Source organism: Lucilia cuprina, chromosome 3, assembly GCF_022045245.1.
Source record: "Lucilia cuprina isolate Lc7/37 chromosome 3, ASM2204524v1, whole genome shotgun sequence".
Lineage (NCBI taxonomy): Eukaryota > Metazoa > Arthropoda > Insecta > Diptera > Calliphoridae > Lucilia > Lucilia cuprina.
The window spans coordinates 14863165-14888070 of NC_060951.1; the positions used below are offsets into that span (position 1 = coordinate 14863165).

The window sequence follows — 24906 nt, forward strand, 5'->3', positions numbered from 1 at the left end:
ACGGTTCATTCTCTCTGACAGCTTCCTGACCAATGTAGGATTCTTCAGGCTGAATTATCTGCCATAAAACGGATTGTAAACTGGCTCAGGTTTTATTGAATATACGGCGCTGATATTCGAATTTATACCGATAGTCAGGCAGCCCTTAAGGTTCTAAGTGGTGTTTACACGACATCAAACTTAGTCCTAGAATGCCGAGCAACCCGAAACATTCTACAATAGGACTGTATTGAATTCCAGGACACCAACAAATTCCTGGTGAGCGCATATACCGACCCATACCGCTTTCAACCTGCAAACGCTCGATACGTGAAAAACTATGAAGCAGAATGAAGTCACATGTATACAGGCAAGGATCATGTGGTCATCTTACAACCCACAGAGATCCCAAGCGCTTTATTGTTACTATTCAGTAACAATAAAGTCAATTTTATTTGTTAAATATTTTTAAATGTTTTAAATGTAATACATCTATTATTTTAAAAATTAACACAAAAAATGCGGTGCTCTATATTTTGCTTTACTTTATTTTTTAACTCTATTGTATTATTAACCAAATAAAACATATGTATTTACACAGTTGAATGTCATTATAAGGTGCTATTACTCAACTTAGTTCATACATAAAAATGAAACCATATAGTAACATATAGACGAATCTTGTCAAAGACCTTTGACAAAACTGCGGAGAATGCATTAGTGAAAGAACTAAAAGTTTAAAAAGTACTAAATAATAAGAGTATTTTTCCTACGTTATTTTTTCTGTGTTATTAATGGAATTTCATACACTAGTAAATGAAAATATTCGTTTAATAGTTTTGGTAATAATATATTTTACTCAAAACATAAAACAATCACAACTTGTTTTTTTATTTGCAACAATTAAAAAATATGAAAAATATTAAAATTAATAAATTTAGTTTATTATACGAAAATTTATTACTTTGCCTTCTCAATATTAATTAAAATAAAATATTAAAGAATACAAAATAGTTTTTTCTACTAATTAAAATAAAATATCAAAGAATACAAAATATTTTTTTTGTTTGTTAAAAACAAATTCATTTCATAAAAATGCCGAAAAAACGTTTAGTGATAAGTAAAACTATAAGGTGGATGTACACAAGACGTGTTGTAATTTTTTAACATTAATAATCTTTAAACATTAATAATCTTAAAAACATTTAAAAGAAGATCGAAGTGACGCATGGTGTGTGACTTGGAGCTTATAAGGCGTTGCTTCTTCAACTCATGTTGTGTACTTCTACCTTAAAATGATATTATCCTCGTTCAGCTCAGTGAAAGAGTTAAGTTCTCTCAAGTGTTTTTAATTTCCTGAACCGCTTCAGATTAGCCTATATATAACTATATGGTGTAACATTTTATAGTATTTTCTATTTCTAGGGTACAGTTTGAAAACTTTATAATTTATATTTAATTCGAAATGTTTAAATTGAATAATTTTCACATCCTTCATTAAAATTCTTTAGTTTTGTTGTCTGAAATAACGGTGTGCTTCGAACTGCGGCGGAAAAGTCTTTGGAGTTTTTACTGGCTTGAAAGCTTTTGCTTGGCATAGGAGATATCGGCTCTCCCCAAAACTTTAAATTTGAAAAGACTTTGATATATGCGATTCTGAAAAAATAATAAAAAAAAATTGATTTTTAATAAATAAATAATTGATAATGAGTTTAAATTAGGAAATTTTGACTAATTTGTAGACAAATTTAAGAAACTTTTTTCGACAAATTATACTGAAATTAGCATTTGTTTCTCAAATACATCCATTTATACAAAAGTATGTTTACAAATGTTATTTTTATTCATTAGCTTTTATGCATCCACACTTAAGATTTGCCTGAATTTAGACACCACTTATAAAATCCGAAGAAATAAAGGTTTAAAGGTCAAATATCGTTAGATATACAAAAATCATACCCAAATAATTTTTCTTATTAAAATATTCAAATCTTCCTCAATAAATACGGCGCTACATACAGAAAAAGTTGTACAGAATTTTTGGTAAATAATTTTCTAAAAGTATAAAAAGATATCGAAAGATGAATTCATCCAAATTTTATATGAACAATGCTTTATATGCATCATATGAGAGGTCTACCTAAATATACAAGACTTGCAAAAGTGCTGTCTTTCGGGTCACTCTAATGAGTAGTCAAATACATATCTTCATGGTTTTTTAGATTTGAGCTGCATTTAAAAAATGGCAACCGAATTTATATCAGGATAAATTTTTCATGGTATATTTAACTGATCACAGATTTTTATTATCTCGATTTAACAATAAATTTTTATTTTTGATATAAAACTCGATTTGTATGGGAAATATTAGTGATTACGCATCTTTATTGTTTTCTCGAATTGAGAGTTATTTAAAAGAAATTTTTAAAGAGTTATATAAATAGAAATTTTAAGGGGTGATAAGAATGATTTTCTAGATAGATTTAAGTGTTATATAAGGAACCACAGCCGAATTAAATTCGAATTTTTTTGGATATGTAATATGAATATATCATTTGCCCTATTTTAGGATCGTAGAAAACTACATCCGATTCTCGTTCCCACGACAATGGATCTTCGCTCCGAACGACCCGAGTCATACTCGGCCAAAGATTGTCAACCCAGTGACAGCTGTATCAACCGAAAGTTTTTTCCCCAGGAAAGAACTATTGGCCACAGTTGAGCTGTTCCAACAACAACAACAACATCCGATTCTGATTTGAAATAGTTATTTTCTGATACATAGCAGATTACAGGTTTTGAAATAAAAATAGTTTTCCGGTGGAAATTATAAGTGATGGGAGTCTTATATATGGATGTACAACAATATAATTTTGATAAAAAATGTTCATATGCTATTTTCTAGATCGTAGTAAACTACATCAGATTCTGTTTTCAAATAGTTATTTTTTGAAGATAGACAGCCGATTACAGGTTTTGAAATAAGAATAGTTTTTTTATTATTATTATGTACGGATCTACAACCGATTTTACGCTTTAGCTGAAAATCGATTTTTGATAATAAATTAAATTGATTACAGATTTTTATTTTACGTAATCGCAAAGTTAGTTAAACATTATAGAGTTTTCAAATAAAAATAAATTTTTGATTAAAATTTTATCTAAATAATAATTCTCATATAATAAAAGAAGTATATATCATGATCTTTAACATTATAAATGTAACAAAAAGTATACAGAAAAAAGTCATTGCTTTTCATTAAGATCACAACATTCCTGAAATTAGTGGTGTAGGTGTATTTTTTTGGATTTGATGTATAAACATTCTCTTCCTCAAACTAACCTAATCTTCCACGATAAAACTGTCAAACTTGACATAAAAAATTTCATGAAGCATAAAATCCAAATCAAAAAGTTGGTTCCAAAAATACCCTGTATGTTGCCAAATTTCCTGAAAATACGTTCATATTTTTTATATTTAGCCTAGAAATTTGGTGTATAGCTGGTATTATAAAAGTGAACATAAAAATATGCGTAGTATCCAATAAATATAATATAGAGTATTTTTTAACTTCTGAGGTTACACCTATAACATGCCGAATATGCCGTGAGAGAGTAAAAAGAGTTTCATATTATTTATTATTAAATACATACGTTTTGAAGATGTAATGTTTCTTACTGTTCATTCCACAACATTCATTATAATAGTTTTTATGAAAATCGGATCAGTAGTTTTTTGTATGCCTTAACGTAAATTTGGTTTAATAATTGTTTTACAAAAAGTTGGTGTAAAAAGAGGCATGGCGTCCTATACAGATCCTGAGGTAAGACCTATTGGTACTCCAAATTTCATGTAAATCGGTTCAGCAGTTTTCTGTAAGTCTCAAATGGAAATTTTGTATAACAAATGGAAATTTTGTATACAATTATATAGAAAAAAGTGAGAATAAGAAGAATCGTGACGTCAAATCATAATTTTATATAGCATATTTCCACTTTAAAATAGAACTATTAGAACTCTAAATTTCATTTAAATTAGTTCAGTAGTTTGTTCGTTAAAGCGTAACAAACAGACGTTATCTATATATATATATAAAATTCTAACGTTACTGACTGACTGATTGACTGATTCATCATCGCACAGCTAAAGAGCTGAAATTTGGACAGGGGCATGGTCTCCAACCATTAAGATCCACTAAGAAGGGATTTTTGAAAATTCGAATGTTTAGGGGGTAAAAAAGGGTAAAAACGGGTAAAATCGGTAACCTCATATCTCCTAAACTAGAAAAGATACAAAAATAGTTTAAAGCTTATCGTCGTTCATTTAAAAAATAAGCGGACAGGTGTCTAGTACTTTTTTCAATTTCGGCCCCTTTAGGGTAAAAACTGTATTTTGGTACTTTTTTTGCACCCCATTTATCTTTTAAACCAGTGAACATTCAAACAATATTTTTGACTCCTTCATAACTTGACGAAAAAATATAAATTTAGTACTTTTTGGTTATTCGGATGTTTAAGGGGTGAAAATTGTACCTATTTTTGGTACTTTTTTCATAAAACATTGATTTTGGTTTATTAACTTATACATATAAATACGTAATAACGGGCTCCCACTACGATGTTGCAACATTTTGGAATAGAATTGTGTTTATTCAAACACAATGATCCAATTTAGATAAAAATTTTAGATGTAGAAACACTAAATATGCTAATGAGGTGTTATTTGGAAACTCGGTACCAAGTGATATTTTTTGGTACTTTTTCATTCGCCATCTGGTAGTTTTTGAGTTTTCTTTGATATTGAAATCGAAACATGAAATTAATAATAAAGAGACTTTTCGGTACTTTTTCATTCTACACAGGTATTTTCTTGAGTTTTCTTTAAAATTAAACCTAGAAGCATGAAATTATGCATGTAGAGCCCGGAGTAAATGAGAATCTATAAAAGGGGACTTTTTGGTACTTTTTCGTTCTACAAAAGGTACTTTTTGAGTTTTCTATAAAATTTAACCTAGAAAAATGAAATTAAGCATGTAGAGCCCGGAGTAAATGAGAATCTATAAAAGGGGACTTTTTGGTACTTTTTCGTTCTTCAAAAGGTACTTTTTGAATTTCGTATAATATTGAACCTAGAAACATGAAATTAAGTATGTAGAGACCGGAGTAAATTAGAATCTATAAAAGGGGACTTTTTGGTACTTTTTCGTTCTTCAAAAGGTACTTTTTGAATTTCCTATAATATTGAACCTAGAAACATGAAATTAGGTATGTGGAGGATGGATTAAGTGAGAACCTAAAAAAGGGGACTTTTGGTACTTTTTCGTTCTTCAAAAGGTACTTTTTTGATTTTTGTATAATATTGAACCTAGAAACATGAAATTAAGCATGTAGAGCCCGGAGTAAATGAGAATCTATAAAAGGAGACTTTTTGGTACTGTTTCGTTCTACAAAAGGTACTTTTTGAGTTTTCTATAAAATTTAACCTAGAAACATTAAAATCTATAAAAGGGGACTTTTCGTTCATCAAAAGGTACTTTTTGAATTTTTTATAATATTGAACCTATAAACATGAGATTAAGTATGTAGAGCGTGGATTAAGTGAGAACATATAAAAGGGGACTTTTTGAAACCTTTTCGTTCTTCAAAAGGTACTTTTTGGATTTTTGTATAATATTGAACCTAGAAACGTGAAATTAAGCATGTAGAGCCCGGGTTAAGTGAGGACCTATAAAAGGGGACTTTTTGGTACTTTTCCGTTCTTTAAAAGGTACATTTTGAATTTTCTATAATATTGAACCTAGAAACATGAAATTAAGCGTTTAGAGCCTGGATTAAGTGAGAACCTATAAAAGGGCACTTTTTGGTACTTTTTCGTTCTTCAAAAGGTACCTTTTGTGTTTTTTATAATATTGATCCTAGAAACATGAAATTTAGCATGTGGAGCCCGGAGTTAATTAGAAACTATAAAAGCAATCAGGGACTTGAGTGAATGAAAATTTAAACTGGAATATTTTCTGGTACTTTTTGAATTTTCTATAATATTGAACTTAGGAACATGAATTTAAATAAAATAGGTCCTTTGGCACTTTTTCGTACTTCACTGGTACTGGTACTTTTAGAGCTTTCTAAAATATTGAATATATAAACATAAAATTAAATACGCAGTATCCCAATTGAACGAAAATTGAAAAAGCATACTCTGGTACTTTTTGTTCTTTTACTAATACTTTTCGAATTTTCTATAATATTGAACCTAAAAACATTAAATTGGACATGTAGCTTCCTGATTGTATAAAAATCTTTATGCGATTTTTTTTGTTTCTGGTTGAAAATTAAACATGCGTCATCCTGATTTAATGAAAATGTATAAAAATGCACTGTCTGGTACTTTTTCGTTCTTCAACTGTTTTTTCTAATTTTCTGTAATATTGAGACTAGAATCATATAATCAAACTTAAAGAGTTCTCTAAAAGGGGAATTTTTGATATTGCAGATATATATACATTTACAATAATGATATTTATTTTATTCCATTACGATGAGGGTAGCGAAGCACACTGGGTATAGCTAGTCTTTCATATAATTATAGGATTATATATAGGCAAGGATAATTTTATAAAAATTGGGCGTAGAAAGGAGCCTGGCATCGGATCAGTATCTTATATATAGCCTACAATTCTTTCCCAACTTACAACTATTGGTATGCAAAATTTCAGGTAAATCGGTTTAGTAGTTTTTGCATATTGCGATTGGAAAATTGGTGTAATAATAGTTTTACAAAAAGTTGGCGTAAAAAGGGGCGAGGCATCCGATCAAGATCCTATATAGCCTATAACTCTTTCCAAGCTTGCAACTATCGGTATGCAAAATTTCAGGTAAATCGGTTTAGTAGGTTTTGCATATTGTGATTGGAAAATTGGTGTAATAATAGTTTTACAAAAAGTTGGCGTAAAAAGGGACGTGGTATCCTTTTGGAGCTAGACCTATCAGCGATCCAAATTCCATGTAAATCGGTTTAGCAGTTTTGCCGTGAATATATATAATATATATATATATATATATATATATATATATATTATATATATATATATATAATATATATATATATATATATAATATAATATATATATATATATATATATATATATATTATATATATATATATATTATATATATATATATATATATATATATATATAATTTTGATCATAAGGGGACAAAACAGAGTGGCAAAAACGGCCAAAATTTTTTACTTTTGTGCTTTGAAACTAAAAGAAAAAGGGTTATAAAAGTTAACTCGTATTGTTAATTCATTTAAAACTTACGTTTTTTAGGAAAATTTTATTGTAATATCTGATTTTGATAAAATTCGGTACACACATTCTTTGTATACATGCAAAATGGAAAGTTATACAAAATTTCTGATTCGTTACGTTATAATGAATTTATCGAGGTTTAGATTTCATATTTGTAAGTTTTTCTAAAAATAATTAAATTTGATAGTGTAAGCCAAAGTAATACTGCTCACAAGTTAAAGTCTTTTTTAGGGAACCTTTTATGGAGGATAGGGTCAAAATGGACGAATAAATTTCTGAAGGGTATATTATATGGCGGGTTGGGCCAATTAAAGGCTGAGCTATAAAGTAATTTTCTAGGGGGGACTAATATGGGGGCTAGGTGAATCTTAGACCAACATTGTCAATTTTCAATCAACTAAAAACGTCTGTGCAAAATTTCAGCTCTCTAGCTGTTCTCGTTTGGACTTATCATGTTTTCATGATTTTTTACGACAAAAACAATATACCCCCATCTTATTAATGGTTAGTATAAAAAACAAGTACACAGAGGGAAAAATAAATATACACGCCTGGTACTAAATTAAAAAAATGTATCTTTGACTTTTTTTTTTAATTTTAGTTCTGTTTTGAAACAATATATCCAGTATGGGTGTCGTTTGAAAGGGATTTTAAAACCACGTCCAATGATGTATTAATCATAAATTGCTCATAATTGTCATATTCCAAAAAATTTTAATTTTTTAGGTTTTTCATTAATATAAATAAAATGTATACACAATTATACTTTATATCATATATTTTGTTTAAGAAAAAACTGTAAAATTTAAAAAAATATCTGAAAAAGGACTTTTTCGTTACTCACGAACGGTCATCGATAAACTAAAAATATTTTTTGAATAATCATAAAACAAAACAAAGGTTTTTTGAAGCTGTGTAAAATATTGAATTAAACATGAAAAATAGTGTCCCCCATATGAAATTTCCTTGAAAACTGTCCAGTTTACGAACGGACAACATTGCATAGTGTTGTTGTACGTATGTATATACTTGACAACTGATGTGATTTGGTGTGACTTCGCCTTTCATTTTTGTCATCTTTGCCGTTAAAGCGATTTGATTCCGGTCATACTGAGAACCTATAGTCAAGTGACAATTATTCACATCGTTTACGGTAGATGATGGAATTTTCAATTCTGAAATTAAGGTCTCGCATCTTAAAGATGGCGAAAAGGAGACGACGTGTTTAAAGTGAAGTTGTACTGTGGGGCTTTCCGACGAATTGGATTTCGCGTGACGAGTGTCACCGGTTTTGCGCATTTTAGATTGTTTTGGATGGAATTTCGGACGGACAGTAGCAGAATTGGTAGGTTTATTATTCTTTATGAAATTCAAGAGAGTATTGTGATCCCTTTTCATGACTTATTTCACGAAAAACTGGACAAAATCTCAAAGGGAGCTTATGTTTACAAACCCTATATTATGTCTTAATATTATTCAAGGCCGAGTACATGACACCGTAGTAGCAGGAGCGTCTACCACAGTTGCTGTTGATGAAGTTGAAATGGGCAATTTCACAGTAGTTGGGGTTTCAGGCGAAGCAGGAGCCGTAACTAGCATTTCCTCATCCAAATCTTTAATAGCAGGGGCGTCTTCTACTGCTGCAGTTAATGAGTTTTGAGTCGGAGCTGAAGTTTCGGTAGAAGCTGGGCCCCTACTTCCATTCCCTCATCGTGTTCTTCAAAAAGAGCTGCTTCGGAGTATTTAGGTAGAGCGACCATGGTGCTAAGAAATGTGAAAAGTATCGATGTTAAGATAAATTTGTTAAAATGACGAGCTTTACGATATGTCGTCTTACGACCCCATTCGCGGTTCGTACATATACTACTCTAACATATCCATCACTACTCAGATAGAGCTTAACGACGCGACCTAATCTCCATGATGTTGGAGTTAAATTTTCGTGCCGTATAACGACTAAATCATCCAACTGAATTTCGCTCCGGAGGAACTAATAATGGCGAGTTAGATAAACGGGCGTTAGAGCAACCGGATCCCCAGGATTCTCCGACATTGGACATAGGGGACGAAAATTAAGACATGATTCGATTCTAGCCAGTACTGTTATCAGTTCTTCAAATGTGTATTTGTAGTATTGCGCTTCCTTTCTAAAATGAAGTTTAAAACTTTTCACTGCGGCTTCCCATATGCCACCCATATGAGGAGCCCCAGCCGGAATAAAGTGCCATGACAGACCCTGAATACCATATGTGGAACTGATTGCCGTTTGAGTTTCTCTCATAAAGAGTCTAAAATCTTTTTCTAGTACTCGCGACGCGCCCGTAAAATTTGTACCATTATCCCAAAACATTGTTTGAGGGCAACCTCTACGCGATATAAAACGTTGAAAAGCAAATAAAAAGGTAGCGGTCGTCAAATCGGATGTTGCTTCCAAATGAACTGCTTTCGTCGAAAAACAGACAAAAACGCAAACATATCCTTTTGTAATACGACATGATTAATCAGTGAAACTTTTTATATCGAACGGTCCTGTAAAATCAACACCGGTTGTAGTAAAAGGCTTATCAAGTATTGTCCTTTCAGGAGAAAGCGCTGTCATTATTTGATTACTTGCTCATTTTCGATCAATAATACAGCGTTTGCGCCGACTTATAACTCCACGGATTTTAGATTTTAGTCTAGGTACTCAATATTCTATGCGAAGTATACCCAACATTAATTGATTGCCACCGTGTATATAAATTAAATGTACGAATTGTACCAAAAGAAGAGTGAATTTGCTGTCGTAAGGCAAAATAATCGGATATTGTTCGTAATACCGAAGAGACGGAGATTTTGCTAAGCGACGATTTAATCTCATAATTCCGTCATTGTCCAGAAATGTATTTAAAAGAATTAGAAAACTTTTGGGACACAACGGTTTCTTATTCATGAGAAAGGTACACTATTCGGAAAAGTGCAATTTTTGAGTTGATTTAACCAAATGTAATTTGGCTCTGGCTAGATCTTTACTCGAAAGTATTTTATCGCGATACAATCTTCGTTCTGATTTGTGAACTGGATGACTGTTATAGAAAAATCTCAACATATATGAAATAATTCGAAGTGGCTTATCAAGACTGGAATAATTTTCTAAAATATCCTCATTTATCATCGAAACATGTGACCTGTATATCTGTATAAAGGCGGGATAGATCAGTAATATTCAATAAGCTTGTACTGTTACGAAGCCTTTGTGGACCCAGCGATTTGCAGCCAGCAAAGCACTATCGTGGAGTCAGTCCAAAAATAAATCTGATTAAGCTTAATATCGACAGTCCAATTGAGCATTCTATTGAATTCCCAATGTTTTAGAACTGCTTGACTCAACAAATTTTAAAAGTTTAGCGTCTACTAACAACTCTGGAAAAATGTTGTATAAAATTTGACTATGGTTTGAAATCCATTTTCTCAATTCAAACTGACCGGATATCAGAGCTTTTATAAGCTGATTACGAGCAGCTAGAGCAGTTGAAATGTCATGAAATGTCGTAAAATATAAGGTTTACTCGGCCTCAGAATCGTCTGCTAATTGCAATAAAGTACGAATTGCCAGATATGGGGCACAATTCATTTCAAATGTCACAAATTACTGGAATAATTTTCTAAAATATCCTCATTTATCATCGAAACATGTGACCTGTATATCTGTATAAAGGCGGGATAGATCAGTAATATTCAATAAGCTTGTACTGTTACGAAGCCTTTGTGGACCCAGCGATTTGCAGCCAGCAAAGCACTATCGTGGAGTCAGTCCAAAAATAAATCTGATTAAGCTTAATATCGACAGTCCAATTGAGCATTCTATTGAATTCCCAATGTTTTAGAACTGCTGGACTCAACAAATTTTAAAAGTTTAGCGTCTACTAACAACTCTGGAAAAATGTTGTATAAAATTTGACTATGGTTTGAAATCCATTTTCTCAATTCAAACTGACCGGATATCAGAGCTTTTATAAGCTGATTACGAGCAGCTAGAGCAGTTGAAATGTCATGAAATGTCGTAAAATATAAGGGATACTCGGCCTCAGAATCGTCTGCTAATTGCAATAAAGTACGAATTGCCAGATATGGGGCACAATTCATTTCAAATGTCACAGTCTGTAACCCTTAATCTTTAAGAATTTCTGTTAGAGATTCCCTAAATAAAATGCGTTGAAACAGAGTGTGAGAAGGATCGACTCTAATCTGCCTGCACATTTGTTACATACTTGAAAAGACGCCAACGTAAAATAATAAGTACTAAGTCTGATTGTAAGTAGGTCCGTTCTAGTACCATTAGAAGTCGTGTTAGAAGCATTAAAAACTACTCTTAATTTTGTAGTTTTCCGTTCAAGTTTTATGACTGGGTGATGTGGTAGATAACATAAATACTCCCTAATTACATCGTCGTACATTCGCTTTATTTCAGGTTTTCGTACCAGAGAAGATTCTATCCTAAAATATTGTTTCATAACATTATATCGGGATATACCTAAATTTAATTGTTGAGGAAATTCAGGCTTAAATGGTAAAGTAACAATGTACTGACCATTGGAATCTCGACGAGTTGTTCTCTTATAATTTTCCTCACAAATTTAGCAATAATTGACAACACTTTTTCTTCGGCATTTCCTCTAGTTCCCAGAATCTATGAAGATTTCTGTTAAGACAATCTTCGTCTGAAAATTATACGCTCGTAGAATAAACTTGTACAGGTGAGATGCAAATAGGATCAGATATTATCCGTGTTCTGAGCTATAAGCGAACCAAGAATATTTCGACTATCATAAAAGTTGCTATCGGCTTAACGAATGTTTGAGATTGTCTCTAACATTTGAAGGAATGGTAAAATATTTTCTTTAATACCAAATCAAGAATAAAGTGGAATCTAAAGGCTAAACGATGAGTAGAGAACAAATTCATTCAAAACATTCGAAGAATGGTAAAAGAAGGTGAACACCTGATATTTTCTTTAATACCAAATCAAATGATAAAGTGGAATCTAATGGCGAAACGATGAGTAGAGAACAAATTCTACTCGCCTTAGTGGAGACTGCTTGAATTACTCCTGAAACTTGAGCACTTGAGGAATGTGTCGGAAGTTTCAAGCTATTCAGCAAGCGTTCAGAAATGAACGAAGCTTCCGAACCGGGATCAATAAGAGCTCGAGCGATGTAAACCATATACCGGCGGATAGAGAGGCAGAAAAAAAAATCACCACTACCCACACACTATTGGCATTTTTTTCATTGAAATAGCACTGAAAAAAATATTTGGTTATTTTTAATTTTGAAGATTAAATTGCATTACTGTAAAATGCGAATATTTATAAACAATGTGTAATCAATGTACTTAAGAATGATAATTTCTTCAAATAGAAACAACATTTCTAATTAAAATGTACAAAAAAAGTATGAAACAAGATTAACTTATTTACTTTCATTGTTATGCATTCTAGAAAATTATTTAGAGTGTACGTTGTTTTTGTAAATTATGCTCTTGCTTTTGCAAGTTGTTTTTTGTTTTTTCAAATTGTGTTTGCAATTTCTTTAACAAAGCGACATCAACCTGCCTTGTTGAATGCTGTCAAGCAACTAAATAAAATATTTGTATTTTTGATGCTCTTGTTTAGAGGTTCGTATGCGATCGTGTTGTGTACATGTAATTTGCCGAAAATCTTCGTTGTCAGAACAATACTAGCGCCGACGTCTGATGTAAACCATCGCAGTTCCTAATATAACAGTCCTATTCTGTGAGGTATGAAATACTTGCGGATTTTGAGGAGCTGTAGAACTAATGATGACGAAGCAGATTGAGTTAAATTTGCACATGTTGTTTTACCTGAGTTATTCGAGATAGACAAATTAGTAGTAATATCGCAAGGTTGCGAATTATCAGAAGAGAAAGTTTCACGATGTAACAACGTGTGATATCTTTTATTGCAAGTAGAACATTTAAAGGTACTATTACAACTTAGCTTCATGATTTCGCGAAAGACAATTTATGCAATATTGAAATTTCTTTGCAGTAGAAAATCTATCTGCCACGGATAACTTTTTAAACCGGGGACACGAGTAAAGAAAATGAAACCGGGTTTTGCATAACACGCATGACTTTTTTGTCGACACAAAAGAGGATGAAGAAGAAGTAGAACCAGAGCCAGAAGGTGTGTTTGCAAGGTGCGCCTTCGCATTGACACCAGATAACCGTTTAAGGTCTGAGACCTTTCCGTAAAAAATTGGTCTAAATAATTCCACACAGAGAAGGCCGATTTATTTTTCACACCTTGTTGCCGAAGGTTAACAGTTACCGAAGGTAACCGTTGAATGCATAGAAAAACTAAAATAGGGTCCCAATCAGCGGTTGAGATATTATAAATTGCCATAGATCTAGGCAACTGCTTATCCCACGCTGTACGGATTTAAGGACGGCAGTGGTCTCTTTATCAAAAAACGGAAGACCGAAAAGCGTCTTAATTTGGTTGTTGACCAACATTCGTGGATTGTCATAAGCATCGCGTAAATTTCGCCAAGCAGTTTCAAAACCTTGATTAGTCAGAGGACTTTTAAAAACTATTTGCGAGCTTCGCCAGTAGTTTTCCTTAACAAATGGCATAAACGAAAAGTCGGCCACGTAAGGTAATTGCCTTCGAATACGTCGGTATCACATGGCGGAACACGCATATACGAAGGGCAAATCTGTTGAAACGGCTCTTCATACACTCGTTGGTCATATTAAAAACCTATGGGGTATGGTAATTACTCACAAATTGCCTTTCTTGATATTGAAGGCGCTTTTAATAACGTCAAACCTGCTTCTTTCTGCCAATCTCTGTCTCGAGCTGGGCTTGGTAGGTCAGTTGTGGGCTTTGTCGAGAATCTTCTCTCAAATATGATCATTGAATTCTCCCTAGGAGATACAGTAATCTCTAGAAAAGCTTTAAGAGGTACTCCACAAGGGGGAGTACTATCACCACTCTTATGGAACATGGTCATAAATGATATTCTGGTAAAACTAGACTCTCTTGGGTATAAAACAGTTGCCTATGCTGATGATGTAGCAGTAGCGGTGTCAGGCGATCATCTCGAAATAATCTCTCAAAGGCTAGAACAAGCACTAAGGATCATCAGCTCGTGGAGTGTCGAAGGTGGTCTTAGTTTAAATCCTAGTAAAACGGAACTTGTACTATTCTCTAGCAAATACAAGATTCCTTTATTTCCTCTTCCTTGCCTAAATGGCAAAGTATTAAAACTCTTGGACAGCGCTAAATAGCTGGGCGTTATTCGTGATAGGAAGCTATCTTGGAGTACAGACGTACTCTCTAGGTCATCTAAAACCATTACGGCACTATATGTTTGTAGAAAGTCCATTGGAACATGCTTGGGCATAAATTTAATGAATGTTCACTGGCTCTTTGAGGCAGTTTTAAAACCTTTTACGCTATATGAGGTTGTTGTCTGGTGGTAGGCGCTTGAAAAGGCTTCACTCAGACAACAACTGGAACAAGTCATGAGATCTACTGCGCTTCTTATAACAGGAGTTGGTGGTGGCATTTTCATTGAGGAATTTGGATCGAAAATCTCCTTCCGACTAAACGATGAATGCAGTATCCTTCAGGCTGAAATATCGGCGATAAGGAGTTCGGTAAACTGGCTAAGGTACTATCGGATATCTAACAGAGATATCAGAATTTATACCGATAGTCAAGCTGCTATTAAATCTTTAACTGGTGTGTTCCCCACATCCAAAATTGTCCATGAATGCCGGACGTCTCTCAATGTGATGGCGAGACATTCGAACATCACCCTAATTTGGGTAAAGGGACATGGGATTTCGGATGGCAATGGTATTGCTGATACCTTGGCAAGAGCTGGCACTATGCTTATCAGACTGGATATAGATCAGTTCTGCGGTATACCACTACTTGCACTGAAAACTGCATCTGCATTGCTCGCGACAAATGGTCGCGTGAACGCACGTGCTCAATATGTAGAGTACTATGGCACCAAATGGATGCACACAGGTGTAAATATCTTCTTGGTCTCCAAAGACCGCAGTTAAGTAGGCTGATATCGATTATTACTGGCCACTGTAAATTTGGTAATAATGCTAGACGCATTGGTCTCCCGTTCAACGATTACTGTTGTCAAAACGAGAATGAAGAAGAGACTATTACTCATCTTCTCTGCGATTATCCTGCTTTGGCGGAGGCCCGTTTTCAGACACTTGGATCGACCTATTTTAATGGTCTATACGAATTGTCAAATATTCATTTAGAACGTCTTCTAGAGTACATTAATTTGTCAAAATGGGTGTGAATCCTATTACTCATACTGTTAGTCCATAAAACACTTTTTCTATACGTGTTTACATAAAAATACATCCCTGGTCTAATGACACCGACTTTTTTTTAATACTTATTATACTTTGTTAACAACTATTAAAATAGAAAGGTAATGAAAGCCCAAAAAGTATAAATCATAAATAGACACGAAAGTGAGCATAAGAAATATTACTTTCTCATATGTACAGTAGAATGATTCACGCTTGTATGAAGGGGAAAAAAAATATTGTTCAACAGGCCAACATTTTGTTTCTTAATATATATCTATGTTTACTCTGATATTAGTTTTTGTCTTTGTAAGATAACGCAAACTTGTTCACAGCTATGGTCAAACAAGTTTGATTATTTTAAATGTCGTTTCAAATCTCCAATTTCAGCTTTTTTTTAACAGTGCACATTGGGGCCTCCTTTAAGTAAACTTGACATAAAGTAAATATTTAGAAATGAGTTTTTTGATAAAAATTTAATATGCCAGGAAAGCTAAGACTTTTTTCTATATAACACTATCATTAGTTTTCCCATTTTTTTTGTATATGTCTTTAGATGATGCAGCAAAGTTTATGTTTTTATATATATTTTTCAAGAAATTTTTTATTTAATTTAATACCAAAGTATAACAAGTAGTCCAACTCTCACATATAGGAAATTACTCTCTCACATCTACGAGTGCCGTGTGAATTCGACTCTCTTGTGAGAAATTAAAAATTGTCAAAACACTCAAACGTTTAACTTACTTTTGGCCACTTTTAAGGACCGTACGCGAAATTGCTGTTATCCACAAAAAACAGCAATTTTTAAAATAGTTTTAAAGCACTTTTAATTTACAATTTTGTTTAATTTTCATGAACTGGAAACAAAATTTTTTGTTAATTTATTTTACAGAGTTTAAATTTTTGGTATTGAAAATTCAAACAAACTTAAAATTGTAATTTTTTATAAAACTCTGTGTGTTTAGAATGCACCAATCAAAATACATTTTTATTACCAATACATTTTAGAGTTAGGTACTGCTGTCAAAGAGTTGGATCACTTGTTATACTTTGTTTAATACCATAACATTTTTTGTACGAATCTACCATTTAATATAAAATTCCTTAAAATTTTCTTTTTCGATATCAAATATACCATTGTTATGTATGAAAAGGTGTTATTTTAAATCATCTTTACAGCCAGAGACTTGAAATGCAATTTTTATACCCTTCACCTTCGTGAGAAGGGTATATTATCAAAATCGGTCGGTTAATTAAGGGACAAATAAATTAATAAGGTAGCGACATCTCTTGTTGTACAACAACATCTACAACAAACACATGTATTTTGTTTTTGGAATAATCTAAGGATGTGTCAAAATAAAATTTAAGAAAATTTCCTTTAACAACAAAGTGAACAAAACATAAATATAAAATATTACTTTTAAGATGAAAATATTAAGGATTTAATTATATTATATATTATACAATTTATAACACTTTTAAACTACTTTAAAACCACTTTTAATTCATTTTTTCAACTTTTAACAAATTTTAAAAAATAGCAAAACACAATTTAAAAATGACGACATAAACAATGTTAACAATTTTCAAAGCAAACTTTGACAACTAATTTTATTTTTCTATGGAAACTATAGTTAAAAAAATAGTCAGCAGTTCAAGTGATGCTACTTTATTAATTTACTTTGATAACGGAGATATGAGCAAAAATCCGAAACAACCTCTTCATGCTTTGTTAAATAAGCAACAACAACACTGTATATTAGAAAAAGATGTAAACGTGTGTGTAGATGTATTTGGTTCGTTTTGTATGTTTGGATGCTGTTGGCGTCATTGAGTTGTGTATTTTGTTTTTGTTTTATTTTTGTGAATTCTGTTCGTATATTTGGATGTAGGTTGGTTTTATTGTGTTGTTTATTTTGTTTTTGTTTTTCTGTGTTTTTCGTTATGTCCCCAGCAAAAACTTGGTAATGACAAGTCATTACATAAGTACTTACATTGTAATGACTACAACATACCGTTTAAATTACTTAGAAGTTATCTACTAATTACTAAATTTTATTCTGATGTATAAGTACCTACTTATACTGTATAAACCAAGATTTTTAATTAAAATGGTGCTAACAAAATTCGCTCAAAAGAATTGTAAAAACTCAGTATTATTTATGTTAATTAACATAAAAATTAATACTTATAAGCTAAGGATAGTTGTTTATTCGGTTACATATGTAGTAGATTCAAATTGAAAATATAAAAGCAATACAATCCATAAATTTAAAAAAACTCTAAATATTATTTCCTCATCCAGCTAAAAACTACCATATGTCTTGTTATAAATATATTGATTATATATTGGCATCATATTTGGCTAAGTATATATGAAAAATTTTACCACATCAATATATTTCATTCCATGTAGGTACTGTAGTAGGTACTGATGTATAAATACCTACTTATACTGTATATACCAAGATTTGTAATTAAAATGTTGCTAACAAAATTCGCTCAAAAGAATTGTAAAAACTCAGTATTATTTTTGTAAATTAACATAAAAATTAATACTAATAAGCTAAGGATAGTTGTTTATTCGGTTACATATGTAGTAGATTCAAATTGAAAATATAAAAGCAATACAATCCATAAATTTAAAAAAAAAACTCTAAATATTATTTCCTCATCCAGCTAAAAACTGCCATATATCTTGTTATAAATATATTGATTATATATTGACATCATATTTGGCTATATATGAAAAATTTTACCACATCAATATATTTCATTCCATGCATATGGTCCATATGTAATCTGTTTTTGCTGAATTATAAAAAAGTGTCATAAAAAAGTCCTTTATTTAACTTGCTCAGCTATGACATGTTTATATAAAAAATATAATTTTATAAACTAAAAATTTAAAAATTATTTTTAAAAAGAATCCGGAGAAAATTACGTGTTGTGACAAAAATTTTAATATTAAAATATTGAAAAAAATAAAAAAATAAAATATAGTGTAATTAATAAAATAAAAGAAGTGAAGATTCGCAAATACATATAAATAAAGTAAAGGTACGTTCACACCTATCAAATATTTGACGTTTTTTATCAAATATTTGTTTGCTGTAATGTGAACACAAAATATTTTTGAAGAGCATGCAAAATATCAGCTGTTTTTCGTGAAACATTTTTATTTTTCAACCTACAAATATTTTCTTAGTGTGAACAAAATGTGAACACCACAATAATAATATTTTTTATGATTTCATAGAAATTTCTGCCTAAAAACAAAAAATTAAATACATTTTTATTTCATAATGTGCTTAAAATGAGTATTTCTATTTTGACGTTTTGTTTGAAGAAACAAAGCCAAACACAATTCAATACAAATAGTAAAAGTTTGTTTGCCCGGTGTTCACATTACAACAAATAATTTCGTAAAGCAATTGACGGATAAAACATTAAAAAAACAAGATTTTGTTTGCAGGCAAGGAGGAACATAACAACAAGAAAAGCTACTGCGCAACCAAACCAAAAGCCAAAAATATATGTATTTATATTTACTAAAAAGCTATATCATTAAATAATAAATTCTATATATTCTAAAATTTCATTTAATATTGTTTTTCATCAAAATTTTACCACAAAAAAATACAAATTACATTTTATTACCTTGTGCAAGTGGATAAGAGATAGATAGACTTGCATAAGGTATTGAAATTACATTTCAATACCTTGTACAAGTGGAAAAGAGATAGATAGACTTGCTTGCTGAAATTACATTTCAATACCTTGTGAAAGTGGAAATGTGATAGATACACTTGCACAATGTATGGAAATTACATTTCAATACCTTGTGCAAGTGGAAAAGTGATAGATAGACTTGCACAATGTATTGAAATTACATTTCAATACCTTGTGCAAGTGGAAAAGAGATAGATGGTGGATCTTTACTGTCATGTTGTTGCTATTTAGTGTTGTCAATGTAGCGAAAAACCTTGGTTGTTTGGAACGGTTTATAGCGATTTCAAAAAAATCGCTATAAGCCCGGAAATAACCAAATTATAAATAATTTTCATTAAATTACATATCTATAAAATTGAAAATTATAGAGAATTGTTTATTAATATATTTTTATATCCATGAATATAATAAATAATTGTATAAATAAATTGAGTAATAAATTAATTAAATAATTTCTCAATTAATTACTAAACTATAGACTAGATTATAACCTATAGACTAGACTATAAATAATACCATAAACTAGAGTATAGACAAGACTATAGACCAAACTATAGCTTGACTATCCACTATAGACTAGACCAGCGGTTCCCCCGGTTTTTACTTCGCGGACCTCTTGAGGGATTTATTTAAATTCGCGGAACCCCATACATATTTTAATATCTTATTGTTCTAAATATGTAATTTTTCATCCGAAAATTGTCATAGTCCATAAATCCCAAGGTCAAACAGATGTAGATATGTCATTTCTATAAAATATTTTCGTACATTGAGAATAATTAATATTTCAGAGAAGTTTCAATTGCCTGTTTTTGAAGATAGAATGACTTCATTGTTGAAATGCTAACATGATGTTTAATTTTAAGATCGTGAGATCTTTCACGTTCACTTTTCTTTAAAGTAACGAAAAAGTTTCTTCATCAAATATCGTCTACATGTGCTTAAAGAGTCACGTTGCAAAAATTTTTTGTGATTGCAGACGGGTTATCAGAGTATATTAGCTAATTTTTCGGGAAAATTGTTGCGGAATGCGTTTATCCGCATAATATATGACTTGAACTCTTTGCGAAAGTACTGTGAATTTTACTGCATGGTTTTGACTATTTATGCATTTTCTAATGTTAATTTAATAATATTGGTCGACAAAATCAAGTTAAAATCTGTGTATCACGTCGGAATGGAATATTTATATTTAAAATTACCTAGATTAACGTATTGAAGACGAATAAAGAGTCACCTCTGTTTCGGAAATATATTATTTTAGTCCTTCCAAATAAGAACACTTTTGTTTTACAATTTGACAAACTTAAATCTTCGATAAGCTTGTTCTTGAATTATAAAATGTGGCCTAACTTCATACTCCGAGATAATAGTATCTCATATTTAATTGTAATTTGGGAACCGTTGGACTAGACTGCAAACTAGACTATAGATGCATATATTATGTAGTATAACTATATATAGTATGTTGTTACAATAAATAACAAAACAAACAACAAAAATAATAATTATCATTAATTTACGCAATTGCTTGAATTTCAATTAAATGTCACAAATTTGTCTCAGATTCATATTTTATAAAAAATAAAATAAGCGACTATTTACATTTTTGTATGAGGTGATAACACTCTTTTTCAGAAAATAAACAAAGAACAGCTGTCATTGACGCTGTTTGATCTTACATTTGGTTTGCAAGATCAAATAATTATTTTACCAAAATGACGTAAATTATTTGACTTTTGGTGTTCACATTGATGAAACAATGAGAAAATATTTATTTGCCAGTAAATCAATTTGTTTTATGAAAATCATCCGCATTGCTGTTTGTTAACATGAAATATTTTATGTTCAGATTCGACAATCAAAGTTTTTTCCATCGTGTTATATATTAATATTATACACTTTTATTATAAAAATTTAATTTTAAACCTAATAAAAATAGTTAAAATTAAAACAAATTGCCAAATTGTTTTTTTCTTGCATGAAAATATACGAAAATATACTGTGGCTGCAAAACATGTGTGTGTTTGAACCAAATTATTTTTGCACTGTTTGATAAAACAATACCATCAAATATTTATTCAAGTCTGAACATGAAATAAATATTGCATTTGTTTGACGCAACTTTATAAATATTTTATAACAAATATTTGGACCAAATATTTTACAGGTCTGAACTTAGCTTAAGTTCAATTTTTCAATTATGCTCAGTAAACGACAATTTAAAAGAAATGTTAAAAAACAAAAAAATATTGAAATCCGAGAATTTAAGTGTACCTAGTTCAGTTCAGGGCCTTTTAGGTAAAAATTATCAATGCAACGAACGAACAACATCTCCCGGAAAATATATACATATTGGTCTGAAGAAACAACTCGGAAAAATAACATGGTTATTAGAAAAACGGAAAATAGAAGAAGTTTCAATTGACATTGGCATTGATGGATTGCCTATCTTTAAAAGCTCAGTTATTGGTTTATGGCCAATATTAGGCCGTTTGGTAAATATTCCAGAGTGTAGTGTTTTTCTGATAAGTTGTTATGTTGGCAAACAGAAAGCAGTAGATGTTAATTGCTATTTGCATGATTTTGTTTCTGAATTCATGGAATTGAAGGAAGAAGGATTTGAATATAATGGAAAAAAGCTTAAAGGTTAAATACGAGCATTCATCTGTGACGCTCCAGAAAAAGCTTTTATATGTGGAATCAAAGGACATATATCTCTGATTGGATGTCCTAGATGTATACAGATTGGATCAAGAATAGATAATATAAACACGTTTTTAACAAGTGTTGGTGAAAAAAGAAGTGATGTAGATTTTCAACTTCGAACATTCAAAGTTTTTTATCAACCAATGCATTTAGAGTTCCAAATGCAACTAGAAACTCTAGGTATTAAAATGGTGTCTCAATTCCCAATTGACTCAATGCACCTCATTGATCTTGATTTAACTAATAAAATATTGACGTCTTTGATAAAAAAAGACTATTAACCCGGTATCACAATCTTCAATCCAATTAATATCAGAGAATCTTGTTACATTAAGTAATCATATACCACGTGAATTCTCCAGAAAGCCGAGAAGTTTATCCGAGATTTCACGATGGAAAGCCACCGAATTTAGGCAATTCGTGTTATACACGGGTATCGTGGTTTTAAAAGATAATGTTCCAAGCGAGATTTATGACCATTTTCTGTTAATACATTGTGCTTATAGAATTTTAATAACTTCTGTTAACAAAGCAAATATTGAAAAAGCCGAATGCATGATTAAGGAATTTGTGGAAACATTTCCAGTAATTTACGGCAAATTGGATTCATTTTCAGCCTACAGTTACGAAAGTTATATGTATAAAATAAAAAGAAGTTTAAAAATACCAAAGCATTAACTCAACAATTACATATTAGTTTTATGAAGATTCTATTATTTTCCCAGTGCCATTTCAAGGCTTCAAATTCAATATGGTAATATAAAAGCTTTTGTTAATTCTAAAGGATATTTTTCAAGCTGCTCTCCAGACAATGTCTGCTTAATGAAGAACAAACTATTTTTAAAAATAACACGGATTTTAAACAAAGACTTATTTGTTGCCAAAAGCTTTTTAAATGTTGAGAATTTTTTCAACTCCCCATTGAATTCGACTTATCTCGATATAGTTTTTGCACAAAATATATTGACTAAAGAAGGAACATATAATTTAAAAGACATTCTTGCAAAAGTTGTGCAACTTCCTTGTAATAATGGATTTGTATTTATTCCAGAACTACACGACTGCTGAAAATATTTTATCAAATTATAAAAATGTCAAAACAAAAGAAATTAAAACTAAATGAAACAACAAAACAAAAGTGAATCAACAAATCAAAATCATCTTATTGTTAAGTTAAATACCAATATACATATATTGATTTTGACATTCCGTTTATAACACCTAAACGGCCTACACGAAATAGGCAAAAACAGCCCAGCATTTGAAAATTACAATATTTTAATGTTGGGTATATAAAATTCGCTATAATCCAATATAACACTCTTACTTGTCAATATTTATGTCTTTTCAGATAAAATTGTTAATCAAAATCTAAATGTTGGAAACATTTTGTCGGAGCAAACTGTGGCACTCAAATCAACAATAACTTCTCTTTGGAACAATCCAAAACATTTAGAGCGATTTTCAATAGAAACCGATGATGCATTACAAGATTGGGAAAATTACATAAATGATTAAAATAAAAGTGGAATGGTACGTATTTTTAAATTTTAAAATAATATAAATAGAACCATTTATATGTATGTATCTCTTTCATTTAGATTCATGCGGTAAAAAGCATGGTTTAAGAAAAAATTTAAAATTGGTTTTAAGTCCCACACAAAGTAGAGACACAAAAAAGAGACTTTACAATTATTCTAGGATAATGGATTTTTTTACGTAAGTATGATTAATAGCTTTTTACTTGATTACTTTTCTCAATTCATTAACAAATAATTCAATTATAATCTTACTTTTTATATTTTAGACGCCACCGTAAACCCTTATGATCTTCATACTTTTGAAGATGATATGAGAAAAGCCATCAAGGATATCAAAAATCGCCATTTTAAAAATGCCAGCTTGAAAAGAAAAAATGCCACAAGTACTGAGAACAACTAAAAATATTAAAGTTTTAATTGAAATTAAATATTCACGATGATAAATGCAAATGTTTAAAACCCATATTGTAAAATATTTTATTTAATATTTTTACAAATTATTTATTAATTATAAATTTAGATGAAATGTAAAAGAACTCATTTAATTTAGTTTTTTGCTCTTTAATTATGTTTTTTATGTTTTATGTTAATTGTTTACATTTGTATATATGACGTATATAATTATTTTAGCATTTTAACTTATTACTTGGTAATGAAAGTTTTTACTGGGTCTGTTTAGATGTCTGTTGGTTTAGATGCCTTGTGTATTTTGTTTTTTATTTCATTTAGCGTTGTTGTTCATTTTGTTTTGCTTTTGGTGTAATATTTATGTAGTAAATATCTTACTTGTTTATAGATATTTATGTTTTTTTTCAATTTTTAAAAGTGAAAAAGTACAATTTAACATATGGTCTTTAAGCGACCATATGCTAAAGATACTCTGAAATCTTCTCAATAACACCAAAATAAAAATGTTTGCCTCTTTTTGCAACTGCGGCATTAACGCTATTTTTTCTAACACTACATGCTAAGATTGATGTATTATTGGTCTTACATTCCTGTAAATAAGTTTTGCAAAATTATTAGACGGAATCTATTTGTACGAAAAAATCCGTGATAAGAAGAGTAATTCTCATGAGGGTTTGGTATCACTTTAAACGTTTCTAAAGACTAGTACACCGTAATGTAAACCACATATCATGTTAGCGATTTTTAGTGACAAAATATAGAAAATAAAACTACTCTTCGTATAATTCAAACTATAAATCTTTACTACGTAAATATTAAAGTTCACTATTCACAACATAATCCTTTTAATTCACAGCAGCTAA

The 24906-nt window shown here is 30.7% G+C and overlaps 1 protein-coding gene and 1 long non-coding RNA gene across 2 annotated transcripts in view; one reads left to right on the top strand and one right to left on the bottom strand.

Moving 5' to 3' along the window:
• Positions 1 to 1278: 1278 nt before the first annotated feature.
• The window catches only part of LOC124418669 (protein trapped in endoderm-1), a 39450-nt gene continuing 15822 nt past the window's right edge, over positions 1279 to 24906 (bottom strand). Inside the window, exon 3 of the mRNA XM_046945570.1 lies at positions 1279 to 1635. Coding sequence (XP_046801526.1) covers positions 1449 to 1635 — 187 coding nt within the window. The 3' untranslated portion in view covers positions 1279 to 1448. The remainder of the gene's footprint in view (positions 1636 to 24906) is intronic.
• Positions 23434 to 24163, top strand: LOC124418674. Its single transcript, XR_006940135.1, has 3 exons — positions 23434 to 23627; positions 23696 to 23813; positions 23902 to 24163. It is a non-coding gene; the product is annotated as an uncharacterized LOC124418674 (long non-coding RNA).